At 37.5% G+C, this 18,203-nt stretch overlaps 2 protein-coding genes across 4 annotated transcripts in view; both read right to left on the reverse strand.

Moving 5' to 3' along the window:
• The window catches only part of LOC101894639 (uncharacterized), a 101,410-nt gene extending 99,554 nt beyond the window's left edge, over positions 1-1,856 (reverse strand). For all 3 annotated transcript variants that reach the window (XM_059118145.1, XM_059118146.1, XM_059118144.1), the window contains exon 1: positions 1,497-1,856. The gene's annotated coding sequence lies outside the window, so the exon portion shown is untranslated. The remainder of the gene's footprint in view (positions 1-1,496) is intronic.
• Positions 1,857-9,648: 7,792 nt separating this feature from the next.
• On the reverse strand, positions 9,649-17,601 carry LOC101894313 (phenoloxidase-activating factor 2). Its single transcript, XM_005178095.4, has 5 exons — positions 17,061-17,601; positions 11,055-11,209; positions 10,719-10,978; positions 10,235-10,664; positions 9,649-10,091 (listed from the first exon to the last, which is right to left on the reverse strand). Exons 1-5 carry the CDS (start codon positions 17,254-17,256, stop codon positions 9,933-9,935), a joined length of 1,200 nt encoding a protein of 399 aa, XP_005178152.2. The 5' UTR covers positions 17,257-17,601; the 3' UTR covers positions 9,649-9,932.
• Between the last annotated feature and the right edge of the window lie 602 nt (positions 17,602-18,203).

Below are 18,203 nucleotides of genomic sequence, written 5' to 3' on the forward strand. Positions count from 1 at the left end.
AAACCTATACATCTGAGTAAAATTTCTATCAATTTAATTCATTTCGTGAGAAAGCTATTGTGATTTCCACAGACGGAGAGAAAAACGGAAGGATATGGCCAAATCGACATTTTATGCTGGCCAAGAATATATTTACTTCGGTTCAAAACCGAATCGGTTCAGTACTGGTTTGCATCTCTGATTTTAAGCTTTGGAATGGACCTTTTCCAATTAGTATAAGATCCTAAAGCCTGCATAAATTTCTCAAAATTATGGATACAAATTTAAAAATTTCACATTTAAAGTGCTATTCAAAGCAAAATTAATTTTTTAAAAATAATTCTAGCATTTGTATTTTTTCAATGGAAAAATCGAAATTATTTGAATCACAACTGAAATACTTCAGCCATTGGAGCGTATACTCAACACGAATTCCTTCGCATTTCAATTGAAACCACAGGCAATGAACACCCAAGCGTATGATTTATTTTATTTGCCAATAACCCGTGGCATACTCGAACGACGCAGACAAATAGCATTCTTGGAATTTTCTGAGAGTTTGACTATTTTCGCAACCAAAGCGAAGCTATCAATATGCCTTTCCATCAGTTATTTGTTTGACTTCATTAGCATTTAACCCAATACAAATGTAAATGTGTGTGCGTGCGTGTGTGTACGCATGTTGAACATACATACATACATACACACACACGCACACAAGCAATGTTCTTAGGAGACTTAATGACGACATCAAGGACCCAAAGTTGGGTGATTACGAGTTTAAGTCATCAAAGATAATAATAACAACAATAAACCCAAATGGAATGGTGTAAATGAAAGGAGGACCAAACCACGCCAGGCTAAAAATACAAACTTTAAGCCAAATAATTTTGAAAGAAAAACTATGCCATTTCATGGCTTCAAAACTCAAGTCGAACGAAAAACAAAAAAACTCTTAAATGACGAAATTGCTGCTGTTCTCTGATTTTGAGGTCGTCGTTATAGTCTGCCGCCGCGTCTGACGCCAAACAAGAAATTATTACTACTTCTATTTTTGCTTCTTCTTCGGCGACTGGCACTTGAGGGGAATTTTTTTTTTGGAATGGAGTCATTTGAAATCCACCCAGTTACATGCTTTGATTTGTCTCCACCCCCCACCCCTCTCCTCCATCCTTGCTTGGCTTAGTTTCAACAACTTTCACTTTCAATCTTCAAATGAAGGGGGGAGAGGGCATCTAACTGCTGCTGGTTGTTTTTGTTAGTATTTTGTTACACGATTACACAACACAATGACAGAACTCTTTTCCGATTTTTTTCTATTATTTTTGTCAAGTTGTTGTTTGTTTTAATTAATTTTTTTCTTTCATTCTCTAATTTATGGCATTTGCTTTAATTGTTGTTTAATATTCTTGTATGGATTGTTGTTGCTTCTTTGTATTTGCAACCGCAATTAAATTATTGATGAAGTTATTCACTCTTGGCACACTCACACACACACACACATGTGTTTCCATTACCACTTCTTCTTTTTTTCTTTGGCCAATATCTCTTTTGAGCCGTGGAGGACATTAAATGGATTAATGACCCAGCATTATATTTCGTTTTGTTGTTATTGTTTAGCAACTTTCACTTTTCTTCCACTCCTTCTTTTCTCACATATTATTTACTTTCTTCTTTTGCCTTTCTTCTGTTTTTTTTTTGCCTTTGCTTTTTTGTTGTTTTGTTTGCTTTCTTTTTTTTATTAACTTCTAATAAAAACACACTTCAACGTTTGGTTTGTTTCTTTGGTTTGGTCGTTTCTTTCTCTTTTTTGTTTTAAACCACGTCTGAATGGCTTGAACTCTGAGGACGGACTAACGGTAGACTGTCGGAACACAGCACTAGAAAACTTCGACTGCCTTACAAGTGTCAGTTGTCCATTGTGTTTGAAGGATATCCCCCATAAATATTCACCTCACCTTTTGTCAACAATGAGTTGAAAAGAGAGTGAGAGAGAGCGAGCATTGCATTTGCATGATAAGCCCAAGAGAGCAAAATATGAACAATCAACCTAAAGAGCATTTAAAGAGAACTTCAAGTCAATTGAAAGCCAATAAATGTTTTGCAAAAAAGGACCATCGAAAAAGTGTTCGATTAAGGTTTTGAGACAAGTGCATAAATTAACCCAAGAGGTATTGTTTGATTTGTTAAAAAAAGGATTTGTTCTTGCTTGGCTGAGGGACAGAATTGCAAGGGGTTATAAAAAATAAAGAAAAGTTTCACTTTTAAGGATAAGAATCCCCCAACAGATCTCGAATATATAGCAGACCTTCAAAAGGTAATGAGTAGATGTAATACTGTGACGAAATTCGAGTTTAACTGAACTAAGTGAACACTGTATAATTACCCTGAACTGGCTTATTGGACTTTTTATACCCTAGACCACAAGGTGGTCAGGGTATTATGTCTATGTGCATTTTTTTTTGTAACAAGCAGGAAACCAGATAGACCCATAGTTCCTTTTGATGATCTGCATCGAATAACATTCTGAGTCGATGTATGCATGGCTTCTGTCCATGTATTTTTTGTAAACAAAATACAGGTCGCATTTATTGCCCGATTCACATGAAATTTTACACAAACCATTTGTTTGACCCAAGGACGAACTCTATTGAAATTGAAGATAATCAGTCAAAATTTAGAAATAGGTCCCATATATAACAGCAAAATCAGCAGAAATGGTTCGAAAAGTAAAGAAGCGACTTGATCGAAACCCGTGTCGCAGTGGCCAAAAAATTACTCGTGAGCTAAACATATCTCAATATTCCATTCGGCAAATATTGAAAAATGAGGTCGGAATAAAGCCATTGAAATTCCAAAAAGTGTAAGAACTTACACCGCAACAGAAAGGAAATAGACTCAAAAGAGCTAAAGAGTTGCTTCGCTTGGCCGAAAGTGGTGAACTGCCGAATTTTGTGTTCTCCGATGAGAAAACATTCGTTGTCCAGTAGTTTGTAAACAAACAAAATGATCCTGTTTACTTGCCAAAGAGGTCAGCTGAAAATGTGCTCCTTCGGTTGGCCACCAGAACTCAAGCGCCGGTCATGGTGATAGCGAACATATTCTGGAAGCTGTATTAAAGCCTCGGGCACGCAAACATTTTGGCCGCGGACCTTGGACATTCCAACAGGACTCAGCATCATCGCACTCAGCAAGCGCCACCCAAGAATGGTTACAAAATGAGGTTCATCGCTTCATTTCCAGCGCACAATGGTCACCAAAAAGCAAGGTTGGCACTTAAAAATACCAAAGTGTCGATCACCTCAAGCAAGTGCTTCGTCGGGAATGGGTCAAAATACCGCAGAGCAACATTCGGGCAGCGTGTGACGGTTTATTGGCCGTTTGAAGGCCATAATCTAAACTTATCCTTAAATACGACGCTATTTCCGACATTTTTTTGCTTTCATTCAATAAAATTTAATAAAAATGCAGGTTCAGTTCTTCGTATAAAATTTAAAAAAAAAAAATGTAAAAATTGAGGTGTTTGACTTTGTTGCAGTTTTTTCATCTCACCCTGTACAATTAAACCAGTATAGGCCTATTATGCGCTCTAGACTAAGAGGTTGTTAAAAGAAGACAGAAGGCAGAATTCCTTAACTGCGTTATTTCATTTATCATGATCTGATTTAGGTCCGGTATGGAGTCCTTCCCCAAGAATTGGGATCTGATATTTGTAAAAGCCTGACATTGCCAGAGAATGTGCTCCAATGGTTCATTATCTTCCCGCACGTACTGTATATGCTGTTATCCGCACATCCTATCTTGTACAAGTGAGCTTGTGAGCCCAGGAGCCCCGTAAGGCTGCCTGTTACTCCACTAATCTCTTTCTTGCCTAGTAATAAAAGGTTATTCGTTTCTATCTCATGGGGGTCTCATGGGGTAGACGTGACACATTTAGCGGCATTGGATTTTCCAAGTTTACTGTTCGTTATCGCGTTATCCCTTATCCCCTCATCACCTGGTACCCATATAATGCGTACTGAGCCGTATTGAGAATACTTTTTTTTATTGAATTTATACATTCCAAAACAAGCTTTAAATGTAAAATAATATTGGAATTTCAGGGTCGATTTAAAATATGAGCTTCCCAATTTTTTATTCATTTACATTGCAAGCCAAACGATGACTTATCATGAAAAATCTGCTTATGAATTTCGTCCTTAGGTCCTTCAACGATACTTGTTTGGTTGATCTTGTGTAGATACATGGCTTCTGTTAGCCTTATATAGAAATAGATGCTATTCTTACGCCTTTCTTTAATAATTTGATGTATTTGAAGCCTTTTTCTTTTTCCTTTTTCTATTAATAAAAGGTTTTCAATAGGTCTTGTAAATATAGTAAATCTTCTAAAGCCATCTTTACTAGGAAGAGTACCCACTTTAATGTTTTGGTTTCAAACATTTCAAAATCTAAATTCTTTTGAAAGCAACAACTGGTAAATGGCTTCGATGGACTCTCTTTTGTTGTCTCGCTCTTTCCAACTCTCTCTCCCTGCGCAGTGGTTAAATTTTAAATGACTTTCTCTTTTTGAAAGTCACCACACTGTTGGACACCACCATTTGTTATTGTTTTTCAATTCTTCGTCGTTATCCTGTCGTGTTGTTTCGAATTGGAATTTTTGCGAAATGAGAACACTTTTGTTTACTTGTTGTGGACAATTTGTTTTGACCGCCTCAAACGAAGACAGAGACGGCTGACAGAATGAATGGGAAAAATACCAAAAAAGGATAAAATATTGAAATTCCAGAATTAGGTTTTTATAAATTTCTATTGAATATTTCCAAACCTCATAAGTTACACATATCGAAGCGATAACTTGTTTTCCCTAGTGTCCTTAGCCAAAAGATGAGTCATTGTTATTGTACGTATTATGTTATATTTGTTGTTTTTATTTTTGTGTGTGTGTGTGTGTTTTTCTGTTGTTCTCCAAGTCTCTTCTCTTTTTTTGTTTGCGTATGGAGGAAGAACTCTTGTTTGTAACTGACTGAAGGTAAGGTCAAAACAAACAGCAAAACAATAACAAATACGAATTCTAACAAAATATCATATATTTGTGTGTCAGGACATGTGTGTATACATATGTATTTACATTTGTATGTGGGGGGGAAATGGAAAGTTTCTACTATTTGAGAATAGAAAATATTTACAATAGTTTGGATGACAAGATGTTTACGCATTAAAACAATATTTTTCGATTGAGAAATAAAATATAGGGATTGATCTAATATTGAATGCCCTACGACACTATTTAAACTACTGAGAGAAAGAGAGAGAGATAGAAAGATGGAGGGAGACCATAACACCTCACATGGAGAAATTGTAAAGAGAGAAAAACACATCAAGAAAATAAAGATCTTTCATTTGCAGAAGACAACATGTTTTATAAACTATTGTATTTACCGAAATTCTTAGAACTGTTACGTACCCAAAAATACAAAAAAGATGTAAAATGGTATCAGTCAAAATTCGTCTCTGACCTAAGACTGATAAATATATTACAAAGTGCCATATTTTTATTGGCAAAAGCCTTTTAAAATCAACAACTTCTTTAGAGACCCATAGTGCGTATGACTAATAAAAATAATTGGCAATTTGTACAGATCTAGCCATAACTCCCTGATCTATGGTTACAGAAACATAATTCAAATTATTATGTTATTGTTAAAAATGTGGTAAAAATAGTAAATCCAAAAAAGAAAAAGAAATTGAAAAAAAAATTCTGTTTAATTCTAATTCTCAAATATCCAGACGACCTCATCTGAAGTCTCAAAATCACTGATTCGATAAAGAATAGAATATCGAGCCTTCATTCTCAGGACTTCAACAAACAAATCTATATTTTTATTAGCAAAAGCCTCTTAAAACGAATTACTTCTTAAGATACCCATGGGGCGTATGACTAATAAAAATTATTGACAATTTGTAAGGATTTAGCCATAACTCCCGCATCTATGGATATCGAATTATAATTTAAATGGTTTTGGAATCTTCAGACATGTAGCAAAAATAGAAAATTGTTATGGGTGCTTTACTGTTAAAAAATATATAAAAAAAAATATAAAACTGAAAAAAAGCTTTTTAAAAGCCTCAGAAAAAAATAAATATTTTAATTCTAACTCTCAAATATCCAAATGCCCTCATCTTAAGACGTAAAATCACTGATTGGTAAATACTAGAATAACCAGCCTTCGTTCTCAGGCTTTCAACAAAGAAATCCGTATTTATATATTGCAACCAACTTTAGACTGCTGTCATTTCTAACCCACTGGTCCGACAGCTGTTAAAATTATTCCAGTGACACCTCATTATATTGTTTACAAGCGTACCAAAGCTTTCTGGTGAGAATTTTTCAGAAAAAAGTTATTCGCGATGGAATTCAAGCGTGATAGTGTGACTTCTTTATATTTGACTGCAAAACCACAAGTGGCTATCGTTAGAGCACTCCAGCATTTAAATGTGAATAAATCTTTTGTGTCCAGTACCATCGCTCGTTACCGTGATACTGGTAGCGTAGCCCGATGTCAAAGAAGTGGACGGAAGAAAACAACAATATCAGCAGAAATGATTCGAAAAGTAAAGAAGCGACTTGATCGAAACCCGCGTCGCAGTGGCAGAAAAATGGCTCGGGAGCTGAACTCTATCGCAATATTCCATTCGGCAAATATTGAAAAATAATAATAATGCAGAATTTGCACCGCAATAGAAAGAAAATAGACTCAAAAGAGCTAAAGAGTTGCTTCGCTTGGGCGAAAGTGGTGAATTGCCGAATTTGGTTTTCTCCGATGAGAGAACATTCGTTGTCCAGCAATTTGTAAACAAACAAAATGATCGTGTTTACTTGCCAAAGAGGTCAGCTGAAAACGAGCACCTTCGGTTGCAAACATTTTGGCCGCAGACCTGGGACATTCCAACAGGATTCAGCACCATTGCACTCAGCACGCTCCACCCAAGAATGGTTACCAAATGAGGTTCCTCGCTTCATTTCCAGCGCACAATGGCCATCAAAATCTCCGGATACCAATCCGTTGGACTATTGTGCCTGGAGTATTTTGAAAAGTAAGGTTGGCACTAAAAAATACCAAAGTGTTGATCACCTCAAGCAAGCGCTTCGCCGGGAATGGGCCAAAATACCGTAGAGCAACATTCGGGCAGCGTGTGACGGTTTCATTGGCCGTTTGAAAGCCATAATTCGTGCCCAAAAGTGACCAATTCGAATAAATCTATACTTATTCTAAAATTTCCTATTTCCGACATTTTTTGATCTTTGTCGACCGATGAAAAAGGCTTAGGTTGTGGGACAGATAAATACTCTCCTCCTATACTAGATGTCGTTTCTGTAGGTCGATCTATGATTGGGCGCCAGTAGTAAGAGTGGATCTCTTCATGACAGGAGCTTTTCTGGTCTAGCTGGATAGATTGAGGTTTATAGATAATATCTCGCTGAGGGTGTAATAGAATGATTTCGATATTTCCTTAGATGACGCTTTAGGTTGTGGGAAAATGTTGTGGAACGACCTTAGATGCGTTTCAGTCTGTCCTATCCAGGAGCAATGTCAGTGTATCGGACAGTATGGAGTGAAGGGTACGCGTTTCTCAGATGTCAGGTTCTTGATCTACATGCAGAAGACCAGACCTATCATCGCCTATGCCTTCCCTAAGGTTATTACAGGGGAAAATATTCCGCTTCTGCCAATTATTATTATTGTTGCAGGTCGATCCAACTTAGTGACAAAAAATGCTCTAGCCAAATGCCAGTTCATAGACAGTAGCATTTTAAAGGATATTATTAGATGTTTTGGCGATACGAAGAATTTGCATTCTTTCAAGGTTGTACGAGCTGAGCTTGCTCTACGAAGATGAGGGCCTTCGGTTTTACCGTAGAATATTATTAGCCTCGGGTTGGAGCAAAGTGGTTATACTTATCGATCAACTCTCCATTTAACCTATGTAAATATTAAGATTTGAATTAATAAAACGATCGCAGGATTAATCGTACTCATAGGCCCTCAACAAAGTAAGCAAAATAACCTAAGATTCCAAATATGGTAAAGGCTCTGTGTAATTTAGAAATACATTGAAAAGCTTTGAAATACGGCTATGACCTATCATTAATGTAATATTTTGTTGTATTTTTGCGTTTGGCGATTGATATGTTCCATCCGATTCAGTTTTTCAGTCCCTCACATTCGTAATATGCATTCGACACCAATGATATTTGGTACCAGATATCTGAAAGAACTCGGAAATACCTCTGCCAAATTTTATCGAGAACGGCTACGATTTGGATATGGCTCCCATATATGTCCTTAATCCGATTTCAGATTTATTGTCCCCTTATTTCGCTAATATCAGTCCAAATGGAGCCGGAAATTCGGCTACGATATATATTTTTATGCCCTACACCACAAGGTGGTCAGGATATCATGTCTTTGTGCATTTGTTAGTAATAGGCAAACGGAAACGAGATAGACCCATAGTTCCTTTTGATGATCTGCATAAAATCACATTCTGAGTCGATTTATGCATGTCCGTCCGTCCGTCTGTCCATGTATTTTTGTAAACAAAGTACAGGTCGCATTTATTACCCTATCCAGATGAAATTTTGCACAAATCATTTGTTTGGCCCAAGGACGAACCCTATTGAAATTGAAGATAATCGGTAAAAATTTAGATATAGCTCCCATATATATCTTCGTCCGATTTGCCTTTTATTGTGCACCAAACGTGTAATATCATCCCGAATAGTATGGAATTTTGCACATACAACCAAATTTGGCCTGAAAATAAGTATGCCAAATTTGATCGAAATCGGTTCAGATATAGCTATAGCTCCCATATATGTTGTTCATCCGATTTGTTATTTTTGTCCTCCGCAGCCGTAATATGCACTCTGTAACAACAATATTTGGGGAAATATATCGAATGTAGCTCAGAAATACATTTGCTAAATTTTATAGAGATCGGTTCAGATTTGGATATAGCTTCCATATATAACTTCGTCCGATTTACCTTTTATTGTGCACCAAATGTCTAATATTTGCCCAAATGGGAAGGAATTTGGCACATGCGACCGAATTGAGTCTAGAAGCTAGTATGTCAAATTTGGTGAAGATCGGTTCAGATATAGCTATAGCTCTGCATCCGATTTGTTGTATTTGTTACCCACAGCCGTAATACGCACTCCGTAACAACGATATTCAGGGAAAAATATCAAATACAGCTCAAAAATATCTTTGCCAAATTTTATCAAGTTCGGTTCAGATTTGGATATAGCTCCCATATATATCAAATGGGCAATACAGGTCCGAATTTAAAAGATACAAATGCTTCGGCATATTCAGTCCCGTGAACTTTAAATTCTAATTATAATCATAGCGTGTGTGTTTGAATTCTCCCATAAAAACTTTTAATTGTTATGTGGAGCTCTACTAAATAAGCAAAGGGGTGTAGGGTATCATAAAGTCGGTCCCGCCCTTTTTCTTTAAGACTTTCTTTACTGGTTTTTTTAGAATTTCCGAGATTCAAATCAATATCTAAAATTCAAATAAAACATAAATTGGTTTATATTTTTAATTAATTTATTTTTTTTTTTTTATAAAAACTATAACTTTACAATATTTTTAAATTTTATTAAAACTAATTGCAAATATGTTCATGATCATAAAAAATACATTAAAGAAGAGAATAAAGCAAAATTATAAACATTTCTACACACACACACTCACAGCAACACCGACAAAGCTTTTCCAAAAACACCTCGGAGTCAGACCAACAAAATTTACGCCTAAATGCCAGCGACAGTCAATGAACTATGAATGAAACGATTTGCGATTTTCTACAACTGCTGTGCCTATGTCCTGCGAGGTGGTGGTCGGTGTTTAATGGTCTGTACTCCTCATCGAACAGCGGCGCAACTATGCGGCCATCATTGTTTGTATCCATGGTAAATATGTGGCCACATTAACATAAACACCGGGTACACCTGCTGTGGCACAGCCGATGCCCCAGGCCACCATGCCGACCACATACCAAATGCCATTACTTTGGCAGACCAGGGGTGAGCCGCCATCTCCCTGTAGGAGTGAAAAGAAAAAGCAAAACAACATTAAATGCATATCCCAACCAAAACACCCAAATATGTTTGTGTGTGTGTTTTGACATAATTGCAAGATTTCCCCATCTATCCGAACTACATATCCTCCCCATATCCACTTACCGTACACGCATCCTTGCCCGCCTCACCGCCGGCACATATGAAACTTGCATTGTCCAGCACAAAGGTTGCCCCCAACCTCGTCTGACGCAATGCAGCCTGACAATCGGCATTCGGTATCAGCGGCACATCGACTTCACGTTGTATGGCCTGATAGGCACCGGTGGGACCAAAATCATTTTTACCCCAACCCGCAACATAACAACGCTGACCCACAAACGAGGTGGTGGGTAGGCAAATGGTGCCCACGGTTGATTTGCTTGTCAGCGACACTGGTGTGGCCAATTTCAGCAGGGCCACATCGTTTTGAAGATTATCCTTGTTGTAGTTGGGATGAATGAAAACATTGGCGACCATCACATCCTGAGCCGGTATGGGTTCGTTGGTACTGGCAGCATCCCATTCACCAATCCGAACCTTATACGAAGTGATGCTAGGAGGAAATACATAATTAACCCTGAAAGAGTAGAGAACAAGTTCCACTTACGGTAAATTCGCCACCTTATGGGCCACAGTGAGCACATGTTGGGCCGATATCAAGGCCCCGGATCCCAAATAAACCTCTCCCGTTGTCAATAGGGCCGCTTGCCATGGGTACTCACCAAATGATGCCTGTCCCGTACTGGCTGGCAAACTATTCGGTGGCGGTGGATAGCTGTGCCCGCACTGATATGTTCCGGCCTGACAACACACCGACAGACCATAGTTACAGGTAAATGGTGTTGGAGTTATTGCCGGCGCGGAGCCCTGTAAACATTTAATGCAAATGTTGTGGAGAATTTTGAATTAATTTCCGGAAAGATAGTAAATATGTGTAGCCTACCGTATTTACAATTCGTATATCGATTTGTCCACTACCATCGTTCGGTGGTGTAGGCAGGGGATTTGGACATGATCCAGCCGGAACGCAAATACAATAGGATGTCGGTGTTACGATATAGGGATTTATGGTACCCGATATTAATTGTCGAGTCATAACTGAAAGGGAAAAATAGGAGGAGAAAACTGGAATTAGAAGAATTGATATATCTCCATGTGGATATTATCCTAGGCACCTATGCCATTGGAAACCAACAAGAAACGGTCGATCTTTCCGAAAAAAAGTTGAATGGATATACATCACTTGCACAAAAAAAAAGACCAGCAAAATGGTCAAGGCTAAGTTATTTGGCCTTCTTAGTTTGAAGAAAATCTATTTCGCATATTGCCAAAGGTATTACCAGTAAAGAAAGTCTTAAAGTCGGGCTGGGCCGACTTTATGATACCCTACACCACTTTGCTAATTTAGTAGAGTTCTGCATAACAATTACTGCTTAAACATGCCGAAGCATTTGTATCTTTTAAATTCGGACTTGCACAATTAACTTGAAATCGGATAAAGATATATATGGGAGCTATATCCAAATCGGAACCGATTTCGATAAAATTTGGCAAAGATATTTCTGAGCCGTATCTGATATATTTCCCTGAAAATCTTCGTTACGGAGTTCATATTACGGCTGTGGGTAACAAATATTACAAATCGGATGAAGAGTATATATGGTAGCTATAGCTATATCTGAACCGATCTTCACCAAATTTGACATACTAGCTTCTAGACTCAATTCGGTCGTAAGTGCCAAATTCCATCCCATTTGGACAAATATTAGAGGTTTGGTGCACAATAAAAGGTAAATCGGACGAAGTTATATATGGGAGCTATATTCAAATCTGAACCGATTTCGATAAAATTTAGCAAATGTATTTCTGAGTTGTATTTGATATATTTCCCAAAATATTGTTGTTACAGAGTGCATATTACAGATGCGGAGGACAAAAATAACAAATCGGATGAACAATATATATGGGAGCTATAGCTATATCTGAACCGATTTCGATCAAATTTGGCATACTTATTTTCAGGCCTAATTTGGTTGTATATGCAAAATTCCATACGATTCGGACTGATATCATACGTTTGGTGCACAATAAAAGGCAAATCGCACGAAGATATATATGGGAGCTATATCTAAATTTTGACCGATTATCTCCAATTTCAATAGGGTTCGTCCTTGGGTCAAACAAATGATTTGTGCAAAATTTCATCTGGATAGGACAATAAATGCGAGCTGTACTTTGTTTACAAAATTACATGGACAGACGGAAGGACGGACGAACATATAACATAAATCGACTCAGAATGGGATTCTATGCAGATCATCGAAAGGAACTATGGGTCTATCTCGTTTCCTTTTGCCTGTTACAAACAAATGCACAAAGACATAATACCCTGACCACCTTGTGGTGTAGGGTATAACTAGTAAAATATTATCAGGCGGTTTTGCCGACAGATGTATACCCCCAGCCTTGAGTTATGATTATTCAAACTTTTGATCCTTTATGGGGGAGGTACCAGAAAGAGTGCGCCGATTTATCCGATTTTCACAGCAGATCGTGTGTTAGTAAAAATAATGGCATGTGTGAAATTTGAACAGAACCGGATGTTTATTTCGGATTATATGACCGTTTTGGTTACTCCAAATTTTGATACTTTGTAGGGGAGGTACCAGAAGAAATGGTCCGATCTCTGCCATCTTCATAACAGATTCTGTGTTGATAAAAACATTCAGATTTGCGAAGTCTGAATGGAATCGGATGTTAATTATGAGTTTATTCAGATTTATAGGTATTCAAAATTTTTAGCCTTTGTGGGGGAGGTACCCAAAGGAGTGGGCCGCTATATCCCATCTTCAAGGCCTGATCTTGTGTTAGTATAAATAATAGGATTTGTGAAATATGAAGTGAACCAGATGCTTCTTTCGGATTTAATAATCGTTTTGGTTATTCGAAACTTTGGCCCTCTGTGGGGGGAGGTACCAGAAGGAATGGTACATCCCCCACAATATCTTGTGTTGATAAAAAGGATTTAGATTTGCGAAGTCTGAGTGGAATCGAATGTTAATTTCGCATTTTAGGAGCTTCGCCAGGTTTTATGATCGTTTTGGTTATTCAAAATTTTGATCCCTTGTGGGGTGAGGTACCTGAAGAAATGATTTGATCTCTGTCCTCTTTTTAACAGATTTTGTGTCGATGGAAATAGTGACATGTGTCAAATCTGAAATCGGATGTTAATTTCGCGTCTTATGAGCTTCATAGATATTAAAAATGTTGACCCTTTGTGGGGGAGGTACTTGATGGAGTGGACCGATCTTGTCCATTTTCACACCTGACCTAGCACTGACGCAAAAATTAGGATTTGCAAAGTTGGAGCAAAATTGGATTATCCTTTCTCTTTTTGTGCAAAAAATATATTTTTTGAAAGTTTCGTTCTTTTTATGGGGAAGGTACCAGAAAGAGTGGACCGATATTGCCCATCTCGGAACTCGATCTAAGTTTGACAAAAATATGACTATGTACCAAGTTTGGACCAAATCGGATACTCCCTTCGAGAGTTATCGTGCGCACCAACCAGACAAACAGACGGACGGACATCGCTAGATCGACACCAAATGTCCTAAAAAGGATTTGGTCCAAAGAGACCTAGGGTGTATAACCAATGTTTCGATGAGTCACGTTTTGGCCGTATAAAATGACATACACCATCTCTAGCCATATGGCTGAGGATATACAAAATTTGCACAACAAATAGGTTACACAAGGTACGAAAAAGACCCATTAGTGTTGCCGTAAATGCAACGTAGACGTTATTGGAATTTAGAGAAAAAAAAAACAATCAATTTTTTTACTCGACCAAAACGTGAGCTGAATTTACTCTGTCTCCCCTTATCTCTCTATTTTTACCACAATAGCAATTTCAACCGAAAAATAGCTTCAATTTAACCTTAATTTAATCCTTCCTGCTTCATCCTCTGGGATATTTCCAATGAAAACAATTAGTTGTTTGCATTGCGCAAACAATTACATTCATGTTATATCCTGTTCGTCAATCACACAATATGTTGTCATACACATGATCATGGGGAATTTGCCGGTCAAACATATGTACGTACATATGTGTGTTGGTAATACAATTCGGGGAAATCTTTGCTATAGGGCTTTTCCAGCTTATCCCGGTATTCGCATGCCAATTCCAGTTTAATAATTCATATGTAAATAATGTTGTTGTTGTTGTTCTTTCTGGGCATATCTGTTTTACATAAATACAAATGTGTCAGTGAATGTGTGTGTGTGTGCGTGCATGATTACAACGTACACGCGATTTAATGAATTGTTAAGTAGATTTTCATGGAGAATCATTGAGGAAATTCACACACACACACACACACATCTGCATACAATGACATACAGCCTTTGGGTAAATTGCCTTCTCCCCCTGATTGTTGTAGTTTTCTGTTGTTGTTATTATTGCTACAAGTCGCTAACTGTTACCAATAAAACAAATGGACGTCCAATAAAATATAATTATTTTACACATGTCTCCGCCACCATTGAAGGATGTACACGTGTATTCACCTGGCTAAGGGTTTTAGGGGGGAAACGATAGAGGGTTGTGGATTGCTTTTTTGTGAGCCCTCTTTTTGAGATCCCAAGTGTTGTGTTTTTTAATTAAGTTGCGAAAAATGCCAAGGGTCCTTGTAAATATTTCGAATTTAAATGGGCTCACAAAGGCGAGACTTTAAAAATAAAATGCGCCATTAATTAGGGATAGCAAAGTCGACTTTCGGTTAAACGACTTTTAGTGCTCTAAGCGCCAAAAGTGGCTATCGACTACGGACTGTGGTGAAAAACTATTTATCGATACATAACTGATCGAACTGAACAATCGTCTCTCATAATGAATTGATTCAAGAATATTTGTTTGTTTGACACTTTTCTTCCCAAAGAAATGAGTATTAAGGTGAAAATACATAAAACGCTTTTTTTGACTGGCTTAAGTCATCGGCTGGCTTCTTCGTAGAGGTAAAAAGGAGTTTTAGGTTGATTTAGTTCGATTTTGGCTCTAATGCCATGTTTACGTTAGAACTTTTTGTAGGGTTAACCTACTTTGATAGGATTTATTTGAAGTAAAAGTAATGGATATGACAATTTAAATCCAAATCCAGTGGGTTAACCCTCATATATATAAACGTACTGTAAGCTCCTTTGTTCTTTTCGGAAGAAGCCAGCCGATGACTTAGGCTGGAAATACATAAAGAGCATATTAGGCTGGCTGAAGTTATCGGCTGGCTTCTTCGGAAATGAACAAAGGAGCCTAGGCCCAAAATCGAACTAAGTCAACCTAAAACACCTTTGTTCATCTACGAAGAAGCCAGCCGATGACTTAAACCAGCCAAATAAGCGCTTTATGTATTCCCAGCTTTAAGCCACTCAAATAAGCGTTTAGGCTGGGAATACATAAAGCGCTTATTTGGCTGGCTTTAGTTATCGTCTGTCCGCCTGTCTATTAAAAGCCCACATTATTTGAAGTAGAGCTTCAAAATTCTGACAGAACCCTTTGTATTCTGTCTCGGATGGTTGGTATTGAAAATGAGATATATTGGTCCATATTTTTGTATAGCCTCCATATAACGTTACCTCCCGACATTCGGTATTCTGATGATTTGTGCCACATTTGTCCAAGGATGTATCCAAAAATTGGTATTTGTTGGTCATAATGGGTTCTAGCACCGGTGGCGAAACATTGTATGTATAGGTCCACGTTTTGGTATAGCCCCCATATAATGGTACCTTCCGATATTCGGTATTTTAAAAATTTTAGCGACATTATTCACCGGAATTGTTTCAAATTTGGTATTTAAAGCTCGTAACGGATACTACATCCTATGACAGAAAAGTGTCTGTGCAGGTCCATGCCTTCGTATAGCCCCCATATAAAGACGCCTCCCAATATTCGGTATTTTGATGATTTTAGCGACATTATTCACCGGAAGTATTTCAATTTGGTATTTGAAGTTCGTAATGAATATTACAGCCTATGACAGAAAATTGTCCGCGCAGGTCCATGTGTTCGTATAGCTCCCATATAACGGTACCTCCCGATATTCGGTATTTTGATAATTTTAGCGACATTATTCACCGGAATTATTTCAAATTTGGTATTTGAAGTTCGTAATGGATACTACAGCCTAAGACAGAAAATTTTCCGTGCAGGTCCATGCCTTCGTATAACCCCATATAAAGGTACCTCCCTATATTCGGTATTTGGATTATTTTAGCTACATTATTAATCGGAATTCTTTATTTGAAGTTCGTAATGGATACTACAACCTGTGACAGAAAATTGTATGTACAGGTCCATGCCTTCGTATATATATATATATATATATATATATATATATATATATATATATATATATATATATATATATATATATATATATATATATATATATATATATATATATATATATATATATTCCGTATTTTGACGATTTTACGTACAATATTCAGCGAAATTGTTTGAAATTTTGTATTTGAAGTTCCTAATAGGTACTACTACAGCCTGTGACAGAAAATTGTCTAGCAGGTCCAGGTCTTCGTATAGATCCGATAAAACTGTAGCACCCTATATTTGGTATTTTTATGATTTTAGCTACATTTTTCACCGGATTTTTTGCTTCAAGTTTAGTATTCGAATATTGTAATGACTTATGACAAAAGTTGCCTATGCCGGTCCACTTCTTCGTATAGACACCAATATAACGACCACATTCGGTATTTTTGAGATTTTAACAAAATTTTTAAACGGATTTTTTTTGAAAAATTTCCAAATTCGTTCCAAATGGTGGAGGGGATTCAAAGTTCGGCACGGCCGAATTTACAGCTTTTTTACTTGTTCGGTGTTTTATGGAAGTTCGTTGTAATCCCAAGCTCTCCCTTCGTTTTGTACCTGTTGCAGATCCTGCTGCCTGTTGTTGTTGTTGTGGCACTGGTGCTGGTTGGCCGCCATCATCGCTGGCAAAAGTGAAAAGTCGTAATTTGGCAAAGTCTTTCCACGATATCCCGTGGACGGCAAGCAAATGGCAACAGGATAATGCCAAAAACATCAACACATTTTTCATTATGGATATCCTGTGGAAATTCATAGCACAGCAGGTTGTTTCAAGGTAATTTCTTATTTTACACACAGACACACACACACGTTTTGGGCGAGGGAAGCAACTTTTTTGTTTATCGCATATATATGTATTTATTGTTTAACAACGCAATCCACTGAATGTCCTTTTGATTTCACTTTATGTACTATGCAGATAAACAGACACACAAACGCACGCACATAGGTGTCGAATATAGTCCTCTCTGTGATCTACTTTTTTGCTTTTTTTTTGTTAAATGGAAACACGGCAACGTTCTGTCGATGGTACGTTAACAACACACACGTTCACTCTGTAGTTGACCAACAATCACTGATGAATTTGTTAACAATTTAAATTTTTATATGACAAATATGGCCAGAAAGCACACACCGACACAGCCACAGCCACAGAGTACCCCGGCACACAGGTGAGTACTTTTGTTCACTTGAAAATGAAAATGAAAACAGAGCAAAAAACAAACTCACACAGACACACACACTGTGCACCATTAATTGTCCACTCTATGTAATTTCAACAAATTGCAGCAGAGATGGGTAAGGCATGGCACGCCTAATTTTTAAATACTAATAGGTATAATTATACCCGCAGCCATATGACTAGAGAGGGTATATATCATTTAATACGGCCAAAACGTGGCTCATAGAAATAACAGTTTTAGACCCCACGTCTCTTTGGACCAAATCCGCTTCAGGACATTTGGAGTCGATCTAGTTCGCAGATGGGCGATATCGGTCCATTCCTTCTGGCACCTCCCCCACAAAACGTCAACATTTTCAAAGAAAATAATTTACTGCACAGAAAGAGAAAGGATAATCCGGGTTTGCTCCAACTTTGCAGATCTTAATATTTTTATTATCCCAAGGTATATGGGGCCTATACGAAGACCTGTACCTGCATAGACAATTTTCTGTCACAGTCTGTAGTTTCCATTACGA

The sequence above is a fragment of the Musca domestica genome, unplaced genomic scaffold (assembly GCF_030504385.1).
Source record: "Musca domestica strain aabys unplaced genomic scaffold, Musca_domestica.polishedcontigs.V.1.1 12, whole genome shotgun sequence".
Classification (NCBI taxonomy): Eukaryota; Metazoa; Arthropoda; class Insecta; order Diptera; family Muscidae; genus Musca; species Musca domestica.

Coding starts and splice junctions, on each gene's coding strand:
- LOC101894313 (XM_005178095.4), bottom strand. CDS start 17,256: ATGAATTTCCACAGGATATCCATAATGAAAAATGTGTTGATGTTTTTG. Junction 10,979..11,054: donor ATATACGAATTGTAAATACG/GTAGGCTACACA, acceptor AAATGTTTACAG/GGCTCCGCGCCGGCAATAAC. Junction 10,092..10,234: donor CGGGCAAGGATGCGTGTACG/GTAAGTGGATAT, acceptor TCACTCCTACAG/GGAGATGGCGGCTCACCCCT.